Here is a 23,600-nt window from a genome sequence, read left to right as displayed (position 1 = left end):
GGTAATGCTGGTGCAGTAGTAAGGATGAATGGGAGGGTGTTGGCACCTGGAGAAGTTGATATCCTTGGGGTGAAATTTGACTCCAAACTAACCATGAAGAACCATGTTGTAAATCTTGCAAACAAGGCAGCCAGGAAGCTTACAGCACTTCGCCGTATCTCGCATCTACTTGACGGTAGGGGTTGCAAGATTCTGTACGAGGCACAAGTACGCTCACACCTTGAGTATGCTCCACTTTCTTGGTTTGCCTGCCCCCCCTCTCATCTGCGACTGCTTGACAGAGTAGAGAACAGAGCAAGACGTCTTATCTCTCGCCTGGGCCCATCCTGGATAGATCTGTCATTTCAGCAGAGCCTTCAACACAGGAGGGATGTTGGTTGCCTTACTGTTATGTACATGGCCAATATTGTCAAAGTACCACACTTGAATCCACTTCGAGGACAGCGTGAAACAAGCTTTTATGCCACAAGACGGGCAGAAAGCAGCAACTTCACTCTGGCTGTACCCTTCTCCAGAACATCACTCCATCTGAGATCATATATACCCAAGATGACTCGAGTATGGAACACATTCGTACAGCATAATGATGTCAACGAGATAAAGCCAGTTGATCAAATGAAAATGCTGGCCCACAGATGGCTCCAACTTCATCCTGTTCCCTACTTGTATGTCTCATAACAATAAAAATGCTTTCAAATGAGCTGATGTAGGTAACAGCTCTTAGCTTGTCAATAAAGTTAGGAATCCTTAACCTGTAAATAGCTTTTCAATAAAGCTAGGGATCCTTAACTTTGTCAAACCCTGTGTAAAAAAAGAGAGAGAGAGAGAAGGCAGGTCGGTCAGGAGGGAGGCAGGAAGGGAGAAAGATGGAAAGAAGGTCGGTTAAGAGGGAGGGAGAAAGGGAGGAAGAAGAGGATAGGTCGGTCAAGAAGGAGAGATAAGAAAGTAGACAGGTCCAGTTTAGTTAGTTTTTTTATCTACTTTATCTTCCTTTCTCTCTTATTCCTTTCCTTTCCAGTCGTTTACTTTCTTTTACTTCATTGATTCCCTTTTACTCCCATACCTCCTCTTTATTCCCGTTTCTTCCTCTTTTTACTCTCTTCACTATTTGCCTTTATTTCCCCTTTATTCCCTCCATTTCCTCTTCACTCTCCTCATTTCCTCCTCTGTTTATTCTTTCCGCTTCATTCCTCACTTATTTGTACTTTTAATTTTTTACTCTCATTTTTGTCCCATGCCTTTCGCATTGTCTCGTTTTCTCTCCCTTCTCTACTGTCTCCCTTCTCCCTGCTTTATCTTCACCACTCATCTTCCCTCTTTCATTCTGCTTCTCTTTTCCGTTCTTCTTGAGTTCAAGACTCTATACTCTTCAGTTTCGTCCGTCTTTGGGTTAGTAGGGGTTAGGGGAGAGGTGGAGGTGGGGAGAAGTGGGACTGAGGGGTAAATTGTCTAGTCCGTGCGAGTGAGAGGTTGAGTCCATCCACTCCTAGCGGCCCATCCACTCCTAGTGGTCCACTCTTGTGACTCGCTCCTTGATATCCACGCGCTGTTACCCGCTAAATTATATCCAGACACTGCTACCCGCTCCATTACATCCACACACTGTAACCCGCTCCTTGACTACTACGTTCGAGAGGCAAGACCTGTCGACAAAAACAGTCAGACACGACACATGTGCAACACTTGGGTGTCAGTCCCCATCCCCTCTTTTTACAAAAAGTTATGTCTACGCAGCAGGCTTCTTCAGTCAAAACCAGAGTTGAGTTTGACATGGGAGAGAAATATTTGGGTTTTAAACTAGCGATACGATAGAAAAAAAAGACAAAATTGCAGGAAAATGCAAACCTTTAATATCTGTGACAGTGGAAGAAGTAGAGAGATAATTCTGAGGTGGTCAGTCCCTCAGTCTTGACTGAAGGTAGTCAGTCCCTCAGCTTTAATTGAAGGTAGTCAGTCCCCCGTGTATCATTAGTATCAGGGATGAAACGATACCATAATTTTTGTCGACACTGATACCTCAGCACTTCCCCCCTTCTCTCCTTCCTCTTTGTTCTCATTTAATCTTCCTCTTTAACTCTTCTTTCTTTCTACTCATTTTTCTCTCCTCTCTTCATCCTCTTTTCTTATCTTTCTTTCCTCTTCCTCTCTTCCTTCTTCCTCACAATTACAACACCTCAGTGATTCCTGTGATGGAAGTCCTTTAATTACCTATGTCTTCTTAGTCTCATGATTCCCAAAATGCATTCCCATTCCCATTCCAGGCAGCCATCACGCTTCAAAACAAGAGGCTGGTCTGCCTCTGACTAGTTTGGGGGTTCCTGTCTTCCATGATTTATACTCACTGAGGTGTACTCGGTGAGTACACTCGTTAAGGTGTACTCGCTGAGTACACTCGCTGAGGTGTACTAGTTGAGAACGCTCGCTGAGGTGTACTAGCTAGGTACACTTGCTCAGGTGTACTCACTGAGGAATACTCATTGAGGAGTGCTGAGGTGTACTCACTGAGTACACTTGTGTGACACAGCAACACAAGGATATGAAAAGTAAGGCACATGTATGGTTACGCATATTTATTCCGAAACTTTTCGCCTACACAGTAGGTTTCTTCAAGAAGGTATATTCTTGTACGTGTGTCTTGTTTATCAAGTTATCGGTATTTTATACCATTTTCATGTCAACACCATCGTCTCTTCAACTCGTCCTTCAACTCCTTCAATTAGAGGGCCACGCTCACTTGTGAGGCCACCTCCAGCTGCTACACCTCGCTTCTAGCTCGCACTGCCTGAGTCACTGGGCCTCTTGCCCCCTGTTTGAGGCCGAGGTACTGATCCCCTCAAAACTGCCCCCCTCCCTCCCTCCCTCCCTCCCTCCCTCCCTCTCTCTCTCTCTCTCTCTTTACACAGGGTTTGACAAGGTTAAGGATCCCTAGTTTTATTGACAAGCTATTTACAGGTTAAGGATTCATAACTTTATTAACAAGCTAAGAGCTGTTACCTACATCAGCTCATTTAAAAGCATTTTTATTGTTATGAGACATACAAGTAGGGAACAGGATGAAGTTGGAGCCATCTGTGGGCCAGCAGTTTCATTTGATCAACTGACTTTATCTCGTTGATATCATTGTGCTGCACGAATGTGTTCCATACTCGAGTCATCCTGGGTATATATGATCTCAGATGGAGTGATGTTCTGAAGAAATATACAGCCAGAGTGAAGTTGCTGCTTTCTGCCCGTCTTGTGGCATAAAAGCTTGTTTCACGCTGTCCTCGAAGTGGATCCAAGTGTGGTACTTCGACAATATTGGCCTTGTACATAACAGTAAGGTTACCTGGAGGTTATTCCGGGGATCAAGGCCCCCGCGGCCCGGTCCATGACCAGGCCTCCCGATGGATCAGGGCCTGATCAACTAGGCTGTTACTGCTGGCCGCACGCAGTCCAACGTACGAGCCACAGCCCGGCTGATCCGGCACTGACTTTAGGTATCTGTCCAGCTCTCTCTTGAAGGCAGCCAGGGGTTTATTGGCAATTCCCCTAATGCTTGATGGGAGGCTGTTAAACAGTTTTGGGCCCCGGACACTTGTGTTTTCCCTTAGTGTACCAATGGCGCCCCTACTTTTTATTGGGGGCATTTTGCATCGCCTGCCCAGTCTTTTACTTTCGTAGGGAGTGATTTCTGTGTGCAGATTTGGGACCATTCCTTCCAAGATTTTCCAAGTGTAGATTATGATATATCTCTCCCTCCTGCGTTCCAACGAGTACAAGTCAAGTGCTTCCAAGCGTTCCCAGTAGTTAAGGTGCTTGACAGAACTTATACGTGCAGTAAAGGATCTCTGTACACTCTCTAGATCTGCGATTTCACCTGCTTTGAATGGAGATGTTAATGTACAGCAGTATTCCAGCCTAGAGAGAACAAGTGATTTGAAAAGGATCATCATGGGCTTGGCATCTCTCGTTTTGAAAGTTCTCATTATCCATCCTATCATTTTCTTTGCACGTGCGATCGTGGCACTGTTGTGATCCTTGAAAGTGAGATCCTCAGACATTACTACTCCCAGGTCCCTTACATTAGTTTTCTGCTCTATTGTATGGCCGGAGTCAGTAGTATACTCTGTTCTAGTTATTATCTCCTCCAGTTTCCCATAACGGAGTAGTTGGAATTTGTCCTCATTGAACATCATATTGTTTACCGTTGCCCATTGGAAAACTTTGTTTATATCTTCTTGGAGATTAACCGCGTCCTCAGCAGATGACAGCCTCATGCAGATCCTAGTATCATCCGCAAAGGATGATACGGTGCTGTGGCGTATATCTCTGTTTATGTCTGATATGAGGATAAGGAATAAGATGGGGGCGAGTACTGTGCCTTGTGGAACAGAGCTCTTCACTATGGCAGCCTCCGATTTAACTCTGTTGACCACTACTCTTTGTGTTCGATTTGTTAGGAAGTTGAAGATCCATCTCCCCACTTTCCCAGTTATTCCTTTAGCACGTATTTTATGGGCTATTACGCCATGATCGCATTTGTCAAATGCTTTTGCAAAGTCTGTGTATATTACATCTGCAATCTGATTTTCTTCCAGTGCATCCAAGGCCATGTCATAGTGATCCAGTAGTGATCCCTCCTGTGTTGAAGGCTCTGCCTCTCTCTGAACATCTGGGAAAGTAAAATGAGGCTGGGACAGTGACGGGAGGCTGGGAAAGTGACGGGAAGTGACGCACAGACACCACTAAGACGAGAGGATCAAGGAAGTTTGCTGATAAAAGTCTTCTCGGCTAATCAGAGAGCGCCATTGAGACGAGGAGGAGAGGGAGGGAGGAGAGAGGGAGAGAAGAGAGAGAAGGAAGAAGCAGGGAGAAGAGGGAAGAGAGAGAGGGAAGGGGGAAGACGGAGGGAGGAGAGGGAAGACAGGAGGAAAAGAGAGGAGAAAGGAGAGAGAAGAGAGTAGAAAGGGAAGAAGGAGTAGAAAGAAGAGGGAGAAGGAAGAAAAAAAAAAGATGGAGAAAGAGAGAGGGAGAAAACGAAAAGGGTAGAGGGAAGAGACGAAGGAGAAAGATGACAAAATAGAAAGGAGAAGAGAGACTGAAGAAGAGAAGAGATGGAATAGTGACAGAAGCAATGAGAAAGAAGAGGCGGGATGGAAAGTTGAACTGAAGGGGAAAAGACGCAATAAAAAAAAGGGTAGAAGAGAAACAGGAAGATGAGATGGTGTATAGAGAAAAATATCAGATCAGATGAGTAGGAGGGAAGGAGCGAGAGAGAAGAAGCAAAGGGAAAGATAAATAAAAAAATAGAAATATGAAGGAAGCGGGAGAAAAAGTTGTGAAGGAATGAAAGAAGGAAAGAAGGGAGATGGGAAGGAAGGAAAAGAAAGAATTGAAGGAAATGAAGGAGGGAAGGAAAGAAGGAAGAAATGAAGGAATGGAAGGAAGGTAAGAGGGTTAATCAGATAACACAGCAGAAATTTCTCCTATCAAGGTTATTTTGGGGATCATTTGAAGACGTCTCACTGAGACCTCAGGGAAACTTGACTCATTATTGGGAAGGAGGAAAGATGGAAGAGTGAATGGAATGAGTGAGAGTAATGAAGAGACGGGGGGTAGAGAATAGAAGATTGAAGAACAAAGGCAACACTTGTTTTGATGTCAATGATTTAGAAAACCGACAAGTTGAAGATTGAGACACCTGTGCAATCAGTCCATCAAAATTGATGGATTGAGGGACTGATTACCTCAAACTCCTCCTCGTCTTCCATCTTTCTCTGTATTGGACTGACGAAGCCACTGGCTATACAAGTGTTTCATTCTTCAACATTTATTTCATCTACTAAATGTAGATTCAGCAGCAGTGTGTTGTTACTTATTCTGTGATACCTTTGAAATGCCTTTGATGAGTTTCGAAAGTCTTGCTACTCCCGGAGCCCGACCATGGGCCAGGCTTGTCTCGTGCTAGCCTGGTCAACCAGGCTGTTATTCCTGGAGGTCCACTGCCCCGCAAATCCATCACAGCCTGTTTGATCTGGCACCTGGTAAACGATCGCTGTATTTGTTCTAAGTCAAACATTTCTCCAGCCCTGAACGGGTCCGTCTGAACAATGACAATTTCAAGATTAGATGATAGTTGCATACTGAAGGCGAAAACTAGCTGAAGTTACCACCTGTTACATGCCATCACAAAAGGTGGATTTTGTACATGTTGAAATCTGTGAGCATGAGATGCGAGATTTCCCTAAGGTACTGAAGATATCGTAAAATTTTCCGTAAGGCAGAGAAGATATCGTCAAGTTCTCCGTAAGGCAGTGAAGATATCGTAAAATTTTCCGTAAGGCAGAGAAGATATCGTCAAGTTCTCCGTAAGGCAGTGAAGATATCGTCAAGTTCTCCGTAAGGCAGTGAAGATATCGTAAAATTTTCCGTAAGGCAGAGAAGATATCGTCAAGTTCTCCGTAAGGCAGTGAAGATACCGTCAAGTTTTCCGTAAGGCAGAGAAGATATCGTCAAGTTCTCCGTAAGGCAGTGAAGATATCGTAAAATTTTCCGTAAGGCAGAGAAGATATCGTCAAGTTTTCCGTAAGGCAGAGAAGATACCGTCAAGTTCTCCCTTTACTGGCATAGATAATACTGGAGCTTCAAAGGTCTAATTCCACACGAGCTGCAATTACCATCTCTTAGGACTTTCTCGTACACAAGAGAAAGGAATTTTTGTAGGACATCGCCACAGTCTCAGATGCATACCTGTGGTATACCTTTGATGAATTCCCAGAGTTTTTCTTCTCCCGGAGCAAGGCCATGGGCCAGGCTCGTCTGTTGCTGTTGGTGGCCCGCTGCCCCCACATATCCATCACAGCCTGATTGATCTGGCACCTAGTGAAGATACTTGTCCCAGCAGTGTTCCCGATATCTTCTGGTAACAAAACTTACACAGAAGAGAGAAAAGAAAAAAAGAATAAAGTCACACACAGACATGGGACCAATACAGATTTCTTTTTACAACAGCCTCCCGATATTTTAAAACTGTTATATGCCTTAGAGTGCATATTGGCACTAGCTTCACAACAACCAGCTTGATCATCGTGAACAAACCACTTCACCAATCGTGAACAAAACTCACTATCAAGATATTTGATTGTCTATGTAAATTATGTAATAGCTTCAATTTTCTGTGATAATCTGGCGTTTACAAGTTCTTGGTGCATGATGTCCAGAGTTGTGCGTAGGATTTTGTACGTGAGGAAAAGTGCGATAATTCTTCGTGAGTGAGAGAGAGAGAGAGAGAGAGAGAGAGAGAGAGAGAGAGAGAGAGAGAGAGAGAGAGAGAGAGAGAGAGAGAGAAAGTTAGGAATCCTTAACCTGTAAATAGCTTGTCAATAAAGCTAGGGATCCTTAACATAACCTTGTCAAACCCTGTGTAAAAGAGAGAGAGAGAGAGAGAGAGAGAGAGAGAGAGAGAGAGAGAGAGAGAGAGAGAGAGAGTTATTGTCTACAGGAGCAGCACTGTGTTAAGGGGTTACCGAATCTTCAATAATCTTTCCTCCATTTTGTGCGTGTAAAAAAAAATCTATCATCCTTATGGTTCCATTTTCTCTTTAAATTTACAACTTTAGCTCAGTTTTTTAAATCGCTGTCGAAATAAATAAAAATCTAGGTCTATTGTTTAATGTCGTTTTATGAGCGAGTTTACATTTCCTCTTTTGCCGTCATTATTGTATCTGCTTGGTGCTATAACCGGCGCTAAACCCGTAAGGGTGTGACCGGGAAAATGGGGTAACCATGTTTTTAATCCGAAGGAAGAATAGCATCAGTGCCTCAGAACAAGATTTTTTTCCCACCAGCATCAAGGCTGATTGTCCGTGTGTCCGCTCGTTTATCCGTCTGTGCCTGTGTCCGCTTATATATCCGTCTGTGCCTGTGTCCGCTTATATATCCGTCTGTGCCTGTGTCCGCTTATATATCCGTCTGTGCCTGTGTCCGCTTATATATCCGTCTGTGCCTGTGTCCGCTTATATATCCGTCTGTGCCTGTGTCCGCTTATATATCCGTCTGTGCCTGTGTCCGCTTATATATCCGTCTGTGCCTGTGTCCACTTATATATCGTCTGTGCCTGTGTCCGCTTATATATCGTCTGTGCCTGTGTCCGCTTATATATCGTCTGTGCCTGTGTCCGCTTATATATCGTCTGTGCCTGTGTCCACTTATATATCGTCTGTGCCTGTGTCCACTTATATATCGTCTGTGCCTGTGTCCGCTCGTGTATCCGTCTGTGCCTGTGTCCACTTATATATCGTCTGTGCCTGTGTCCGCTTATATATCGTCTGTGCCTGTGTCGGCTCGTGTATCCGTCTGTGCCTGTGTCCGCTCGTGTATCCGTCTGTGCCTGTGTCCGCTTATATATCGTCTGTGCCTGTGTCCGCTCGTGTATCCGTCTGTGCCTGTGTCCACTTATATATCGTCTGTGCCTGTGTCCGCTTATATATCGTCTGTGCCTGTGTCCGCTCGTGTATCCGTCTGTGCCTGTGTCCGCTCGTGTATCCGTCTGTGCCTGTGTCCACTTATATATCGTCTGTGCCTGTGTCCGCTTATATATCGTCTGTGCCTGTGTCCGCTCGTGTATCCGTCTGTGCCTGTGTCCACTTATATATCGTCTGTGCCTGTGTCCGCTTATATATCGTCTGTGCCTGTGTCCGCTCGTGTATCCGTCTGTGCCTGTGTCCACTTATATATCGTCTGTGCCTGTGTCCACTTATATATCGTCTGTGCCTGTGTCCACTTATATATCGTCTGTGCCTGTGTCCGCTTATATATCGTCTGTGCCTGTGTCCACTTATATATCGTCTGTGCCTGTGTCCACTTATATATCGTCTGTGCCTGTGTCTGCTCATGTATCCGTCTGTTCTTGTGTCCGCTCATTTATCCATCTGTCCTTGTTATTACGAATTTGTTCGGCTTTTTCTTTGTAATTCGGTGATTTTCAGCTGTTTATGTTATGCGTGCGTCTTTTGTTATTTGTTTGTGCGTAGCTGTTGTTGTTTGTTGACAGAGTAATGTAAAGTATTTTTCTTCATGAGTCTATATTTTCACCTCTAGATTTTCGTATTCTGACCTCCAAAAAAATGTTAGTGTTTTAAATTGAAGATTTAACAAAACTGCGAATAAAATCAAAATTTTTCTTTCTTAAGTCTTTTCAATCTTTATTTTGTGTGTATGTATATATATATATATATATATATATATATATATATATATATATATATATATATATATATATATATATATATATATATAAAGCCTGAAGAAGACACGCTGTAAAACGTTTCACTATGTAGAGCGAAACGTTGTCACACTGAAAGCCTCGTTTCTTTATTCAATATTATACATTTTTTTTCTTTACGTCATCGGCTCTTCACAATTTTTTTTTTTTTTTTGGCTGGTTACAAATTTTCGTAAGACAAACCATTGTCGTTTTACAAGAAATAATTCCGCTATTTTCTATAAGGCAAATAATAAGAATTATTTTATTCCAGGTAAATCTAGTAATTTTGAGAATTTGTATATCGTGAGGAATGAAACGAAGAGTTTTATGATATATGAAACTGTGGAAAACATCTCTATTTTGAAGGAAAAAGACGTATTTATAAACAATATCAGTGACGTCAAAGGATGTCTCGAGTGCTGTGATTTGTGGCAAAGAACATCGGCTACACCTAAAGTGGCCTCAGCTGAAGTTTAAGTGGCGTTTATCGTATTTGAAAAGGCGTCCACCGCAATTTAAGTGGCAGCTTTCTCAGTTAAAGAAGTGTGGTGATAGTTTCCTAATTATTTCCATAATGATGCTGTCTTAAACAAGTGCCAGTGGAGTGAGAGTGCCGTCGCGTCTCACTGTGATTAGCGTTCAGCGAGCGAGATTGCACAGGGTGAGATCAGCGTGTCAAAGTGAGATTAGGCAGTTTTTAAGGCGTTCATTGGTAGCTCTCAGACTAAGGAAGGGGTATGTCATGCTGTGAAGGGGATGAGGCTGGGTGAGGTATACCAGAATACCACTTCCTATCTAACCTATCTCTTCATCTAGTCCCCGGGTGAATGTACAGGTTATCTTGTAGCCCCTAACCAGCACCTGTCTATCCTCTAGCGTACGAAACCTCCTCAACCTGTTCCAGTGCAACACAACCTTGTCTCCAGACATGCCCTGAAGCGGGTAGCCAAGGGTAGAGGTCTGGGACCACTCGTAATATCCTTCGCAGCATGAGGGCCGGTCCCACGCCAGGCCTGAGGCACCCAACCCCTCACCATGGTGCCTGAGCCGCCCACCACCCACACGATGATCAGGTAGAGTGGGCGTTGCTATGGCGACGCCGCGACCGACGGTGGGCGGCGGCAAGGAGAATCTACACAAAAGCAGCAGCGATTCTGTGCGTCGATATCGTCACCGCGTGAGGAGCCGAGGCTCACCTGTCTCCAGGTGCTTTCTCAACCTCGATGGCTACAACTATGTTATAGGTGAGTCTCAGGTGTTATAGGTGAGTATTAAGAACCTTCTCAGATATTGTAGGAGAGTATTAAGAACCTTCTCAGGTATTGTAGGAGAGTATTAAGAACCTTCTCAGGTATTGTAGGTGAGTATTTAGACATTTTACAGGTCTTAAATGAGAGTCTTACAGCCTATAAACCTTTTTAGGTGTTATAAACAAGTGTTGGATACTACAAGCCTCCTTGAAGGTGTTATAGGTGAATCTTTAGGTACTACAAGACACGTCTTAGGTGGCATAGGTGAATCACAGGTCTTTCAGTATATCACAGGACCTGTAAGCGAGACTGCAAAGGCGATGACCTTGAGGTGACCTGGAGCTGAGCTGCAACACTCTTGCAGTTGAGCTGAGGTGACCTGGAGTGAAGTATCAGTCTTTCCAGGGAAGGCTAGACTTCGATATGTCTACTTTAGTTCAATGTATAATTTCTTTTATCTTGTAGCCGGGGGTGGACGAGGGTGACGGGGCTTCTGATAGTGTTCATGATTGTCTCTTGTTTCTTTCCGTTTGTCTCTCTGTATGTCCATCTCTCTTATTTTTCATGAACTAACGGCTTGTCTGGCTGTTTTGGTGTCTGTGTTTTGTGTGTGTGTGTGTGTGTGCTCACCTATTTGTACTCGCCTATTTGTGGTTGCAGGGGTCGAGTCTTAGCTCCTGGCCCCGCCTCTTCACCGGTTGCTACTGGGCCCTCTCTCTCCCCGCTCCATGAGCTTTATCAAACCTCGTCTTAAAACTGTGTATGGTTCCTGCCTCCACTACGTCATTTTCTAGGCTATTCCACTGCCTTACAACTCTATGACTGAAGAAATACTTCCTACTATCTCTCTGACTCATTTGTGTCTTCAACTTCCAATTGTGGCCTCTTGTGTGTGTGTGTGTGTGTGTGTGTGTGTGTGTGTGTGTGTGTGTGTGTGTGTGTGTGTGTGTGTGTGTGTTCGTTCATTGCAAACTTACTTTTCATCAGCAACATTCCTCGCTGTAATCCAGATCTTGAAGATGCGTACAAAACAAATACGTAAGAAAATACTTCTTCATTCTGAATGATGAAGTACAGGAAGAAGATTCTATACACAGTTTTACAAGTAGGACTCGACTCCAGCGACTATAGCTGGGCCAGTTCGGCTAGGAAATGTATTTTGTGACACAACAGTCTGCATGATCAACTTTAACAATGCAGAGAGATTTATAGTAATATTAAAACAGGATTTTTTTAAATAGCCAGTGTTTGAAAATTAACTGTCCATAGAGAATAGTATTAAACACAGACAGATGGACAGGTACACACAGCTAACGTCGCCCCTCACAGCACTGGAAGAACGAAGGAACAGACATGACCACGACATACACAACTAGCTGGGGAAATTAGACAGGATGAACACGGACTTGTCGATTACCAAGCGAAGGGAAGACATAACGAGAACACCCAGAAGAGTCATATAGTTCAGGAACATCCTGAAGAATCATAGTTCAGGAACATCCTGAAGAATCATAGTTCAGGAACATCCTGAAGAATCATAGTCGAGGCTACAATACTTAACACGATTCCCGTCAGCCAACAGAACGGGTGAGAGTTTTTAATTTGGATTTCTCATTATACAGACAAATATTTTGGGATTTTCTCACTTCTTAAACTGATTTTATATTAATTTCGTTTTTTTTTTTTGTTGTGTCTTAAATTCTCCAGGTAAGTTCTATTCCTTTATTGGGACCTTTGTGGTCCTCCCTATTTTCTTTTAAATTTTCTTTCATATATTTTTATTTTTATCTTCGCCAGATACACATAATATACAAATCATGTTTCTACGTTAATTCTTTCGTCCAAATGATAGACGGTAAAGTAGACAGGACGGTTTTCCAGGTGTCTAAATGGCGTATGAATGTCAATAGTGAAAAAAAAAAACTCTTAAATACCTGCTTTCACTAGTACAACGTTTCTCTCTGCCTAGCATCATATTTGACTATGATCATGAGCATCATAATAGTAACAGTATGATCATGAGCAACATAGTAACAGTATGATCATGAGCATCATAATAGTAACAGTATGATCATGAGCATCATAATAGTAACAGTATGATCATGAGCAACATAATAGTAACAGTATGATCATGAGCATCATAATAGTAACAGTATGATCATGAGCAACATAATAGTAACAGTATGATCATGAGCATCATAATAGTAACAGTATGATCATGAGCATCATAATAGTAACAGTATGATCATGAGCATCATAATAGTAACAGTATGATCATGAGCAACATAATAGTAACAGTATGATCATGAGCATCATAATAGTAACAGTATGATCATGAGCAACATAATAGTAACAGTATGATCATGAGCATCATAATAGTAACAGTATGATCATGAGCATCATAATAGTAACAGTATGATCATGAGCATCATAATAGTAACAGTATGATCATGAGCAACATAATAGTAACAGTATGATCATGAGCAACATAATAGTAACAGTATGATCATGAGCATCATAATAGTAACAGTATGATCATGAGCAACATAATAGTAACAGTATGATCATGAGCAACATAATAGTAACAGTATGATCATGAGCATCATAATAGTAACAGTATGATCATGAGCAACATAATAGTAACAGTATGATCATGAGCATCATAATAGTAACAGTATGATCATGAGCAACATAATAGTAACAGTATGATCATGAGCATCATAATAGTAACAGTATGATCATGAGCATCATAATAGTAACAGTATGATCATGAGCATCATAATAGTAACAGTATGATCATGAGCATCATAATAGTAACAGTATGATCATGAGCATCATAATAGTAACAGTATGATCATGAGCATCATAATAGTAACAGTATGATCATAAGCAACATAACAGCAACAGTATGATCATAAGCAACATAACAGTAACAGTATGATCATGAGCAACATAGTAACAGTATGGAGTTTCACCAAGTCATCAAGCCTTGATTAAGGTTGTTAATTAAGGTTGTTGATTAAGTTGTCCCAATAAAAGCTTGTTTTCCAACCTGTCTCTTCTCTTCCCAAGCAACGTCTAACACTTTATTTTGACTCTTGCAATATCTCTCGGGACGTAATATTTAGGTTACAGAAGACAACTTTATACTGGTCCACTTGAATTGCTGTCACAGTACCAAGCCATGTAATGAGAGGTACCACTTACACTCAAAACTGAAACACTGGTAAGAAAGATCTGAATATTTCAGCCTCATAAACCCGCTGACTGAAGCAGAACGTCCCTGAGGCAGAACGTCCCTGAGGCAGAACGTCCCTGAGGCAGAACGTCCCTGAGGCAGAACGTCCCTGACTGAGGCAGAACGTCTCTGACTATGACAATGTTCCTGACTAAAGCAGAACATCCCTGACTGAAGCAAAACGTCCATGACTGAGGTATAACGTCTGACCGAGGTATAACGTCTGAACCACTAATCGGTCTGAGGATCGACGACCCAAATGATTTCTTCATGAATGAGCCTCAAAACTCCATAAATGTATGCCAGATTTCCGACATTACCCTAACTCCGATAGATTTCGAAAAAGCCACTGACAACATGCCTATGCACTCAGCCCCGGGCCCAGACTCGTGGAACTCTGTTTTCATTAAGAACTGCAAGAAACCCCTCTCGCGTGCCCTAAGTACACTATGGAGGAGGAGCTTGGACATGGGTGAAATTCCGCAGTCACTTAAAACAACGGATATAGCCCCACTCCATAAAGGTGGCAGCAAAGCATTAGCTAAGAACTATAGACCAATACCTCTAACGTCCCACATCATAAAAATCTTTGAAAGAGTGCTAAGAAGCAGGATTGCAAATCACCTGGATTCCCAAAATCTGTACAATCCAGGGCAACATGGGTTCAGGGCAGGTCGCTCCTGCCTCTCACAACTACTGGATCACTATGACATGGCCTTGGATGCACTGGAAGAAAATCAAAATCAGAATGCAGATGTAATATACACAGACTTTGCAAAAGCATTTGACAAATGCGATCATGGCGTAATAGCCCATAAAATACGTGCTAAAGGAATAACTGGGAAAGTGGGGAGATGGATCTTCAACTTCCTAACAAATCGAACACAAAGAGTAGTGGTCAACAGAGTTAAATCGGAGGCTGCCATAGTGAAGAGCTCTGTTACACAAGGCACAGTACTCGCCCCCATCTTATTCCTTATCCTCATATCAGACATAAACAGAGATATACACCACAGCACCGTATCATCCTTTGCGGATGATACTAGGATCTGCATGAGGCTGTCATCTGCTGAGGACGCGGTTAACCTCCAAGAAGATATAAACAAAGTTTTCCAGTGGGCAACGGTAAACAATATGATGTTCAATGAGGACAAATTCCAACTACTCCGTTATGGAAAACTGGAGGAGATAATAACTAGAACAGAGTATACTACTGACTCCGGCCATACAAGAGCGGAAAAATAATGTAAGGGACCTGGGAGTAGTAATGTCTGAGGATCTCACTTTCAAGGATCACAACAGTGCCACGATCGCACGTGCAAAGAAAATGATAGGATGGATAATGAGAACTTTCAAAACGAGAGATGCCAAGCCCATGATGATCCTTTTCAAATCACTTGTTCTCTCTAGGCTGGAATACTGCTGTACATTAACATCTCCATTCAAAGCAGGTGAAATCGCAGATCTAGAGAGTATACAGAGATCCTTTACTGCACGTATAAGTTCTGTCAAGCACCTTAACTACTGGGAACGCTTGGAAGCACTTGACTTGTACTCGTTGGAACGCAGGAGGGAGAGATATATCATAATCTACACTTGGAAAATCTTGGAAGGAATGGTCCCAAATCTGCACACAGAAATCACTCCCTACGAAAGTAAAAGACTGGGCAGGCGATGCAAAATGCCCCCAATAAAAAGTAGGGGCGCCATTGGTACACTAAGAGAAAACACCATAAGTGTCCGGGGCCCAAAACTGTTCAACAGCCTCTCATCAAGCATTAGGGGAATTGCCAATAAACCCCTGGCTGCCTTCAAGAGAGAGCTGGACAGCCGGATCAGCCGGGCTGTGGCTCGTACGTTGGACTGCGTGCGGCCAGCAGTAACAGCCTAGTTGATCAGGCCCTGATCCATCGGGAGTCCTGGTCATGGACCGGGCCGCGGGGGCGTTGATCCCCGGAATAACCTCCAGGTAACCTCCAGGAGGTATAACGTCTGACCGAGGTATAACGTCTGACCGAGGTATAACGTCTGACCGAGGTATAACGTCTGACCGAGGTATAACGTCCCTGACCGAGACAGAAAAAAATACAGATCTCTTACTCGTGTTTCTGTTATACATCTTTGTACTTAAGTGAGGTTTTCATGTATGTTGCATGATAAGTATCGAGTGACGCGTGTTGCATATTGCATGTTTCATGACGCATGACTTATGCTGCAAGTTATATCAAGTTGTATAATGTAAATAGCATAATACGAGGATATTGTATGCTGCTATACAAGGCTATACAAGGAGAAGGATATACACTGTAAATACCGCAGCCTATCACCAGCATTTAGGTATAGCCTTATACGACCTATCGGTTATAGTCATGGAGCGCTAAACCCACATGCGCCATTCCGTGTCTGGGGCGGATACCTATGTGTTATAGATACCTAAATTATATTATTATTATAATCAAAAAGAAGCGCTAAGCCACAAGGGCTATACAGCACCTAAATTATAGATATTATAGATACCTAAATTATAGGTATTATAGATACCTAAATTATAGGTATTATAAATACCTAAATTATAGGTATTATAAATACCTAAATTATAGGTATTATAGATACCTAAATTATAGGTATTATAGATACCTAAATCATAGGTACTATAGATACCTAAATCATAGGTACTATAGATACCTAAATCATAGGTACTATAGATACCTAAATCATAGGTACTATAGATACCTAAATCATAGGTACTATAGATACCTAAATCATAGGTGTTACAGATACCTTATATTATAGGTACCTATAATACATTTCTGTATCATAGGTATCTATAATACAGACATGTGCAACCTCAGATGATGCACATGTGTTCAGTTCATCGTCGGACTGTTAGTGGTCTAACCATAGTTTCTGAAGAAGTGGAGGGGTAAGCCAGCGGAAGGCCTCTGTCAGATGACCAAAAGCCCCAGCTGCGGGGTGGGGTCGCCGTATGACAGACTAGCATCAGGAAACACGACCTGTTTCCTGGCAAACTTTACCTAACCTAAGTAATCAGGCCTGAGCCAGGAAGTGGAAATTAGCTCCGATTCCTGGAATTAAGAGCTTATTATTTTCTAACAGTATCCAAGTACAACCCCTGGAGTGTGCTGATTACTCCAAAACCGGCACTTCGGAGGGGGAAAGCCGTTTGACGACGTTTCGACCCGTCTGGACAGAAACGTCGTCATAGGTTCCTCTCCTAAGTGCTGGTATTGGTGAATTCTTCCAGCCACGATATTATGACTTTCATTAAGCGTTAGTTATAATAATAATAATAATAATAATAATAATTTTAATTTCTACAAATACATGATACAACTTCTATAGACTATAGCTGACATCAATGACTTACTACATAGAAAGCTTCTGGTTATACAGAGCATTTCAGGCAACTTTTGTCCCCAGGATGCGACCCACACCCAGCTAACACCCAGGGACCTACTTACTACTAGGTGAACAGGGACAACCACTGTCTCAAGAAAACATGCTCAATATTTCCACCCGCACCCGGGATCGAACCACAAACCTCAGTTTGCGCGTTACCAACCGAGCTACGGGACCTCCTATTTAGATTTAAATTTGGTAGAGGCTTTTCAAATTCCGTTTCCTCTTAGTGATTTTTTGTGTACAGGAGAAATATTTCGAGGACTATTAATCTCTTAATTGCTCGAACATTTACCTCGCCATGTATCGATATTCTTATCATTTCTGTGTAAGATCTAGTTTCAGAAAACAGTCTTACTAGTGAATGAGAAACATTCTCTCGATCTCATCTGTATCCATTTCATTTTGAGATCCGCAGATCCCCGTCCATGCCATTTCTGATATGGGTTTCTCTGGTTGCTCAGAAAATTGCATTTGTTTCAGTGAGGCGGCCATTCACGAAGGTAACTTATTTTATGATACTTGTAAAAAGATTTACCAATGGAAATCCATTTGTTACAAGTTGTTCTTTAATGGCAATGAAAAACAGATAAAATCTAAGCGGAAGATGTTGAAAAAAATGTTTCAAGATTTAGCCACACTGTTGTAATGATTTAAGAAGTGGCTGTTTGATATCAATCCCAATAAGTTCAAATTTATAAAGGTAGTGATTGTGGAAAGATAAGGTGCAAGCAAATTGGTTGGAACGTAAACCTACGTACGTGAGGCTAATCCTCGAGTGTGCGGCACTAGTGGAGAGCCTACTCCCAATCAGACACAGAAACTAGAGAAAATTCTGGGGTTTTCAAGCAAGCAATTTCTAGAGTTGAACTGTAAAGACTTAAAGGAATTGAAAATTCACTCTCACTCACTCACTCACACACACACACACACACACACACACACACACACACACACACACACACAATCTTTTAGCAAAAGCAAGGTTCAGTGGATCCCTTTACACACCAGCCATTCCCGTAATTGATGACTGACATCCTCCTTTGCCTATTTATCAAGATTTTTTCCGAGTTCCCTCTTGCTTGAAGCACAAAAATCCTCAGCACATCCCGAGAGGCTACCTAACCTGCCTGTGTGTGCCAGTTCACGACACCCTGACGAGGATTTTATCATCCCCCTTAAAAGTAATATTTCCTGCTTCGAGTGCGCAAGAGAAAATAAGGTGGTAAGTACAGTGCTTGCACTCTGAAGTATGAGAAGACTTCAGTGTGACGAGGCTTCAGTGTGAAGGGTCATTTGAACAGTAATGTCGGCACCCTTCTCTCAAAACAGTGACTGAATGAGTGACAGTACATGTATTTCTTTTTTTTGTCTGTCGAGTCACACTACCTTGGTGGGAAACGGTTGAGGTGATTTATTATATATTACACACACACATACATACAGAGAAGGATCGCAGTCAGCAGGCTTCGAAGTCACGTCAGAAAGACTGGCTAGGTCCACTAAGTGACGCTCTAGACCACTCGGCCACAGATGGGAAAAGCTTGAAACCTTGCTTGAGGCCCACTGCTGTGCCCGGCTGGGGAGCAAACATGACTTATAAACAAGGCTGCCCAGTTTCTAAGGCATGTGTGGCCTCCCTAACTTGACTTCGAATCTTGATGACTATGATCTGTACTCAACTAGTTGAGGTTGCAGGGGTCGAGTCCTAGCTCTCGTGTGTGTGTGTGTGTGTGTGTGTGTGTGTGTGTGTGTGTGTGTGTGTGTGTGTGTGTGTGTATTCGCCTAATTGTATGTGTTTATATATATGTCGTGCCAAATAGGTAAAATTGGTCAATTAGCAAGAACTCTTTTAAAATTAAATCCTTTCTAAAATTTTCTCTTATACGTCTAAAGATATTTTTTTTCATTTATGTTAATGCAAAAATTAATAATTTTGTACCAAAAGAACCTTAGAAAATTTACCTAACCTTACAACAAGCGCAATTTAATTTAGCCTAATCCAACAAAATATATTTTAGATAAGTTTTCAATAATTTAATAATAAACACAATGAAATATATATTTTTCGTCAGCTTCAGAATGATTTTTGCGAAACGCCATACACAAATTTTCGCTTACCCTATTCGGCAAGAAGAGCGTTGCTATTTAAGCCAAAATAGCAAGTTTTACCTATTCGGCACGACATTAAATATATATATGTGTGTGTGTGTGTGTGTGTGTGTGTGAGAGAGAGAGAGAGAGAGAGAGAGAGAGAGAGAGAGAGAGAGAGAGAGAGAGAGAGAGAGAGAGAGAGAGAGAGAGAGACAGAGACAAACAGAGACAGACTCGGCCACCAACTCAGAACGCAAAACTTAGTTTTTATATTCTCACTTTTCATTAAGAAAAAGTGAAGCAATAGCGTAAATCCTGAAGAATCTTTTTTGGGGCTTCATATTTCAAGGTGTCAGCTCAATTAGCAATATTTTTGACTGAAATCAGCTGAGAGCATCTGGGAAGCGAGAGACAATCAAATTTGTGAAAATTTGTAAGCAGACACAGATGGAGTAATCTCAGGAAAGAAGCAAATATTATCGTACTAATGGAACATCTGCTAAGAAAAAAATGTATTGACACGAATTTCGAAATGCTTAAGATGACTTTGAAAAGAAATTTAGTGCATAGAAGAAAAAGGCTACAAATTGGGGAGGGGGGACTCATGAGTTATGGTAAAATGATTAATGGAAACTATTGAAATTTATATCCAGAATCCTAATGTTTATTAAAATTTGTACAATCTAAAAAAAGATGTATAAACAGTCGAGAGAAAATTACCAAGTATAAAAATAAAAAATCAGAACTTTAAAAACTCAGTATAATTAGAAACACGAATTAAAAATAAATTTATTGAAAGACCAATCTGATGAAATTTAAAACAAAAGGCCAACTGCACTGCACAAAGTGGCAACTTTTTTATATACAGTGACCACTAAAGTGGCAGGTTTAGTGAGGCAGTTCACACCTGCAATACCAAATTTCGTTTTTACCACAATATAAACAAATGCTCAGTACCAACTAGAGCAATCATATTTCAAACGATATGTCGCTTGGTACGACACCAAGAAGGCAGTAAATGTTGATAACTTATGAGATATATACATTAAGAACACTTGTGTGGAAAATATTTAGGTCCTGGAACCATTGGCGGACCTACATTTTGGGGCTCTGAAGCTGTTATGAGGGGCCCTTGCACAACCAGCAACGGCTAACCTACTTGATGCTCTAATAATCTTTAAATTTTTATTTTCTATTCAATTACATTATATAAACATTAAAATAAAAACCTCATCCAGTAGAGACAAATTTTTAAAACAATGTGAACAAGTCACTTCTAGGGCCCCTCCGGGAATAGGGCCCCTGAAGCTTAAGCTTCATTAGTTTCAAAGAAGATCCACCCCTGCCTGGGTCTTTGATCAGTTCATACCCATCAGTATGACAGGAAACCGGTCATACATAGGGGTAGGAAAGGAGAAACGAGAAGCAGGAATAGTACAGTAGTAGTAGTGTAGTAGTATTCGAGCTGATAGTTGCAGTAATAGTACGTCAATGATTCCCTAAGTGGAGAAGGGTTTACCTTATGGCTATGTCATGTGGTAGTGTCTGGGACTCATGTTTTAACTGGGCTAAGGTAGCGGAAATGTTAAAGCTGCCAGCCTTTTGAACGATGGTGTTGGATGTGACGATTCGAGGAACCAGCGTCGCCTCGAATCCCTTTTCCTGGTAATCAGTTTAGTATCTTTCGAATACTCATGTTCTTCACTGTTTGTGTATTGCTCGCGCGCTACTGGCATCGTTCCTGCTGAAGGCGTATCTGTGTTTATAAATTCTAGTGGACAAGTCCATCCCAGTCTTTTCCATGTAAGTTTTTCTGCTCTGCCCACCGGGTCATGTAGTAGACTCTTAGATCTTTAGCGACTGCATTAATCGGGAACTTTTTCTCAGCGAGGATATTGCACTCTGTTTGATCCTCATGTTGATGTGGGAGATACAGCTCGAGTAAGCTGAGTGCCTGAGGTGGGTAGGAGTAATGGTGCCCAGGAAGAGGCTGGACAGTCGCATTGCATTGTGGCTAGCAAGTCTGAGTGGGAGCATAACCTGGGAATACCTGTTTTGGGAAGCTCGAGGAGTCGAGTGTGTTTATGTTGCCCTGAAAGTACAGTTTTTTTTTATCTTGTACTGATCCACGAAGAATGGGACGTGTCTCTTGAAGGAAAATCCTGGTGTGCCCATTCAATTGCTCTTCAGTGACGTGGTGTTTATGTTGTTGAGAGGGTCAAACGCTTTTTTCTTGTACTCGATGGTGTCTAGGTCTTGAGCCAGTAAGCGACTTGGACTTGCCTAGCATGGGCCACTAAGCCTGCCGCAATGTTCGTTAATTTTTATGTTCTTAAAACAATTATCAAAAAATCGAAGTTTAGAAAAAAAAAGTATACTGATCTTAAATAATATTTCAGATTTATTAAAAGGGGCGGATTACAAGAGGGATCTACAACATATATAAAATGAAAATGTTATTTTGTCAATTTAAAAATGGTATCAATACATAGTTACCGCGTCTGGTGCTGGAAAACTCGGAAAAAAGTAATGATCAGTAGAAAAAACATCCCAAAACCTGGCCATAGATTCAAACAAACCAAGAAGGAATATATAATCTTCTACTCAAGCCAATGAACAAGTTAAATCGAGTACAAGTTTATGACATAAACGTATAAGAGAAGGAAATGTGCGATAAAATTTTGAAGTCTCGGAGTGCATGAAGGAATCAAAAATACTTTTCATGAAGTAGACAAACTCCCCACAGTCAAAAAAAAGATGGAGTTCGTTAAAAAAAAAACAGAAGTAAAAGCCTATTGATGAATATTGATAAAATCAAAGTAATGGAACCAAATAAGTTAACGCACTGTTTTAAAGAATTATTCAGGAGGAATAAACTCTGTCGTTCTGGGACTTTATTACAACTTGGTAAACTCTCAGACAAATGAAAAACGGTAAACATTTTTATTATGAAGCTAAATGGCGCTATGCCGAAAAAAAAAACAAGAGACGGGTTGCAGAATAGGCTTCTATTGGAACAGTGTTTCACTCTGGGTGCAAGACTATGGTTGCAGTGTTTCATAATTCCATTGTTTCGTCGTTGTATTAATCAAGATCCAGAACTTTACCAAGTCAGCACTTGCTGAAGCTCTAACACAGCGAAACGTTGTCAATGTGTTAATATTTAGTCGACTTTTGTGGGTCGCATCCTGGGACAAAACTGACCTAATTTGCCCGAAATGCTCAGCATAACAAGCGGCTTTCTATACAGTAGTATGTCACTGATGTTAGTTAGACCTGTATACCTTGTACATGTACTTGTAATAAATAAAAATATTATTTAAACAAAACTCTTGCGGAAGACCATTTAGATAATTACTCTGCTTCACTGGGAATTATTATAAAACACTGAAAACCATCACCAGAGATGAATTAAAACACCTAGAAAACAAACCTGGTAACTGTCAAACAATTTTGTTGCAGATCAGCATAATCCTGTAAAACAAATCTATTTAGATACAATGATTACGTTACGGAAATTACACGTACAAAACAAATACCTATTTTTCATTACTAGACTTCGAAAAAAAAAATATGCATCAACAGAATCGGCATTGAAAAGCTGATCTGGAAGCAGGTTAGGTTGGGTAAGCCTCGTCAGGACGCAGGACAACTGCTTCCTGACGCGGGTTTTAGATGATGACCCGCCGTTGGAGCTTTTGGTGATCTGACCGAGGCCTTCCGTTGTCTTACCGGTCCACCCTCTTTAAAAATTATAATTATAGTTATAACCATTTTATATCTGGAAGCAAGAAAATATTGGATGAATAAAATGTAGGCTATTACAATGGATTACATATTTAGTTTGAAAACAAAAACAGACGAGGTTAAATTGGTTCTCATTGGGGCCCACAAGGCCGAGTACTTGCTCCAATGATAATTGTAGTTTATATAAACATTTCATGCCGAGGATGTAGATGAGGAAATGTAAATAACCTTAAAGAGTTCTACGAAGTAGATTTAGTAAAGTTGAGAGAATGAAGTGATGGATGGATGGATGGATGGTGAAATTTTACATAGGTGTTACCTAATGGAGGTTAAAAGTGAAAACTGACTACATGAAGAATAAAGACACCTGAAGTGGTCTGGCCCTGACACCTGGAGTGGTCTGGCCCTGACACCTGAAGTGGTCTGGCCCTGACACCTAGTCTGGCCCTGACACCTGGAGTGGTCTGGCCCTGACACCCGGAGTAGTCTGGCCCTGACAACCGGAGTGGTCTGGCTCTGATAACCGGAGTGGTCTGGCCCTGACACCTGGACGAGTCTGGCCCTGACACCTGGAGTGGTCTGGCCCTGACACCCGGAGTAGTCT

General features: G+C 41.7%; 1 protein-coding gene across 1 annotated transcript in view; it reads left to right on the top strand.

Annotated features, from left to right (window-relative positions):
- The window catches only part of LOC128695252 (dual specificity calcium/calmodulin-dependent 3',5'-cyclic nucleotide phosphodiesterase 1A), a 316,026-nt gene that overhangs the window by 80,065 nt on the left and 212,361 nt on the right, over positions 1-23,600 (top strand). Inside the window, exon 2 of the mRNA XM_070095419.1 lies at positions 9,519-10,491. Coding sequence (XP_069951520.1) covers positions 10,338-10,491 — 154 coding nt within the window. The 5' untranslated portion in view covers positions 9,519-10,337. The remainder of the gene's footprint in view (positions 1-9,518; positions 10,492-23,600) is intronic.

Source organism: Cherax quadricarinatus, chromosome 50, assembly GCF_038502225.1.
Source record: "Cherax quadricarinatus isolate ZL_2023a chromosome 50, ASM3850222v1, whole genome shotgun sequence".
NCBI lineage: Eukaryota > Metazoa > Arthropoda > Malacostraca > Decapoda > Parastacidae > Cherax > Cherax quadricarinatus.
Note: the sequence above shows the minus strand (reverse complement) of the source record. Positions and strands in the feature narration are given on the sequence as shown.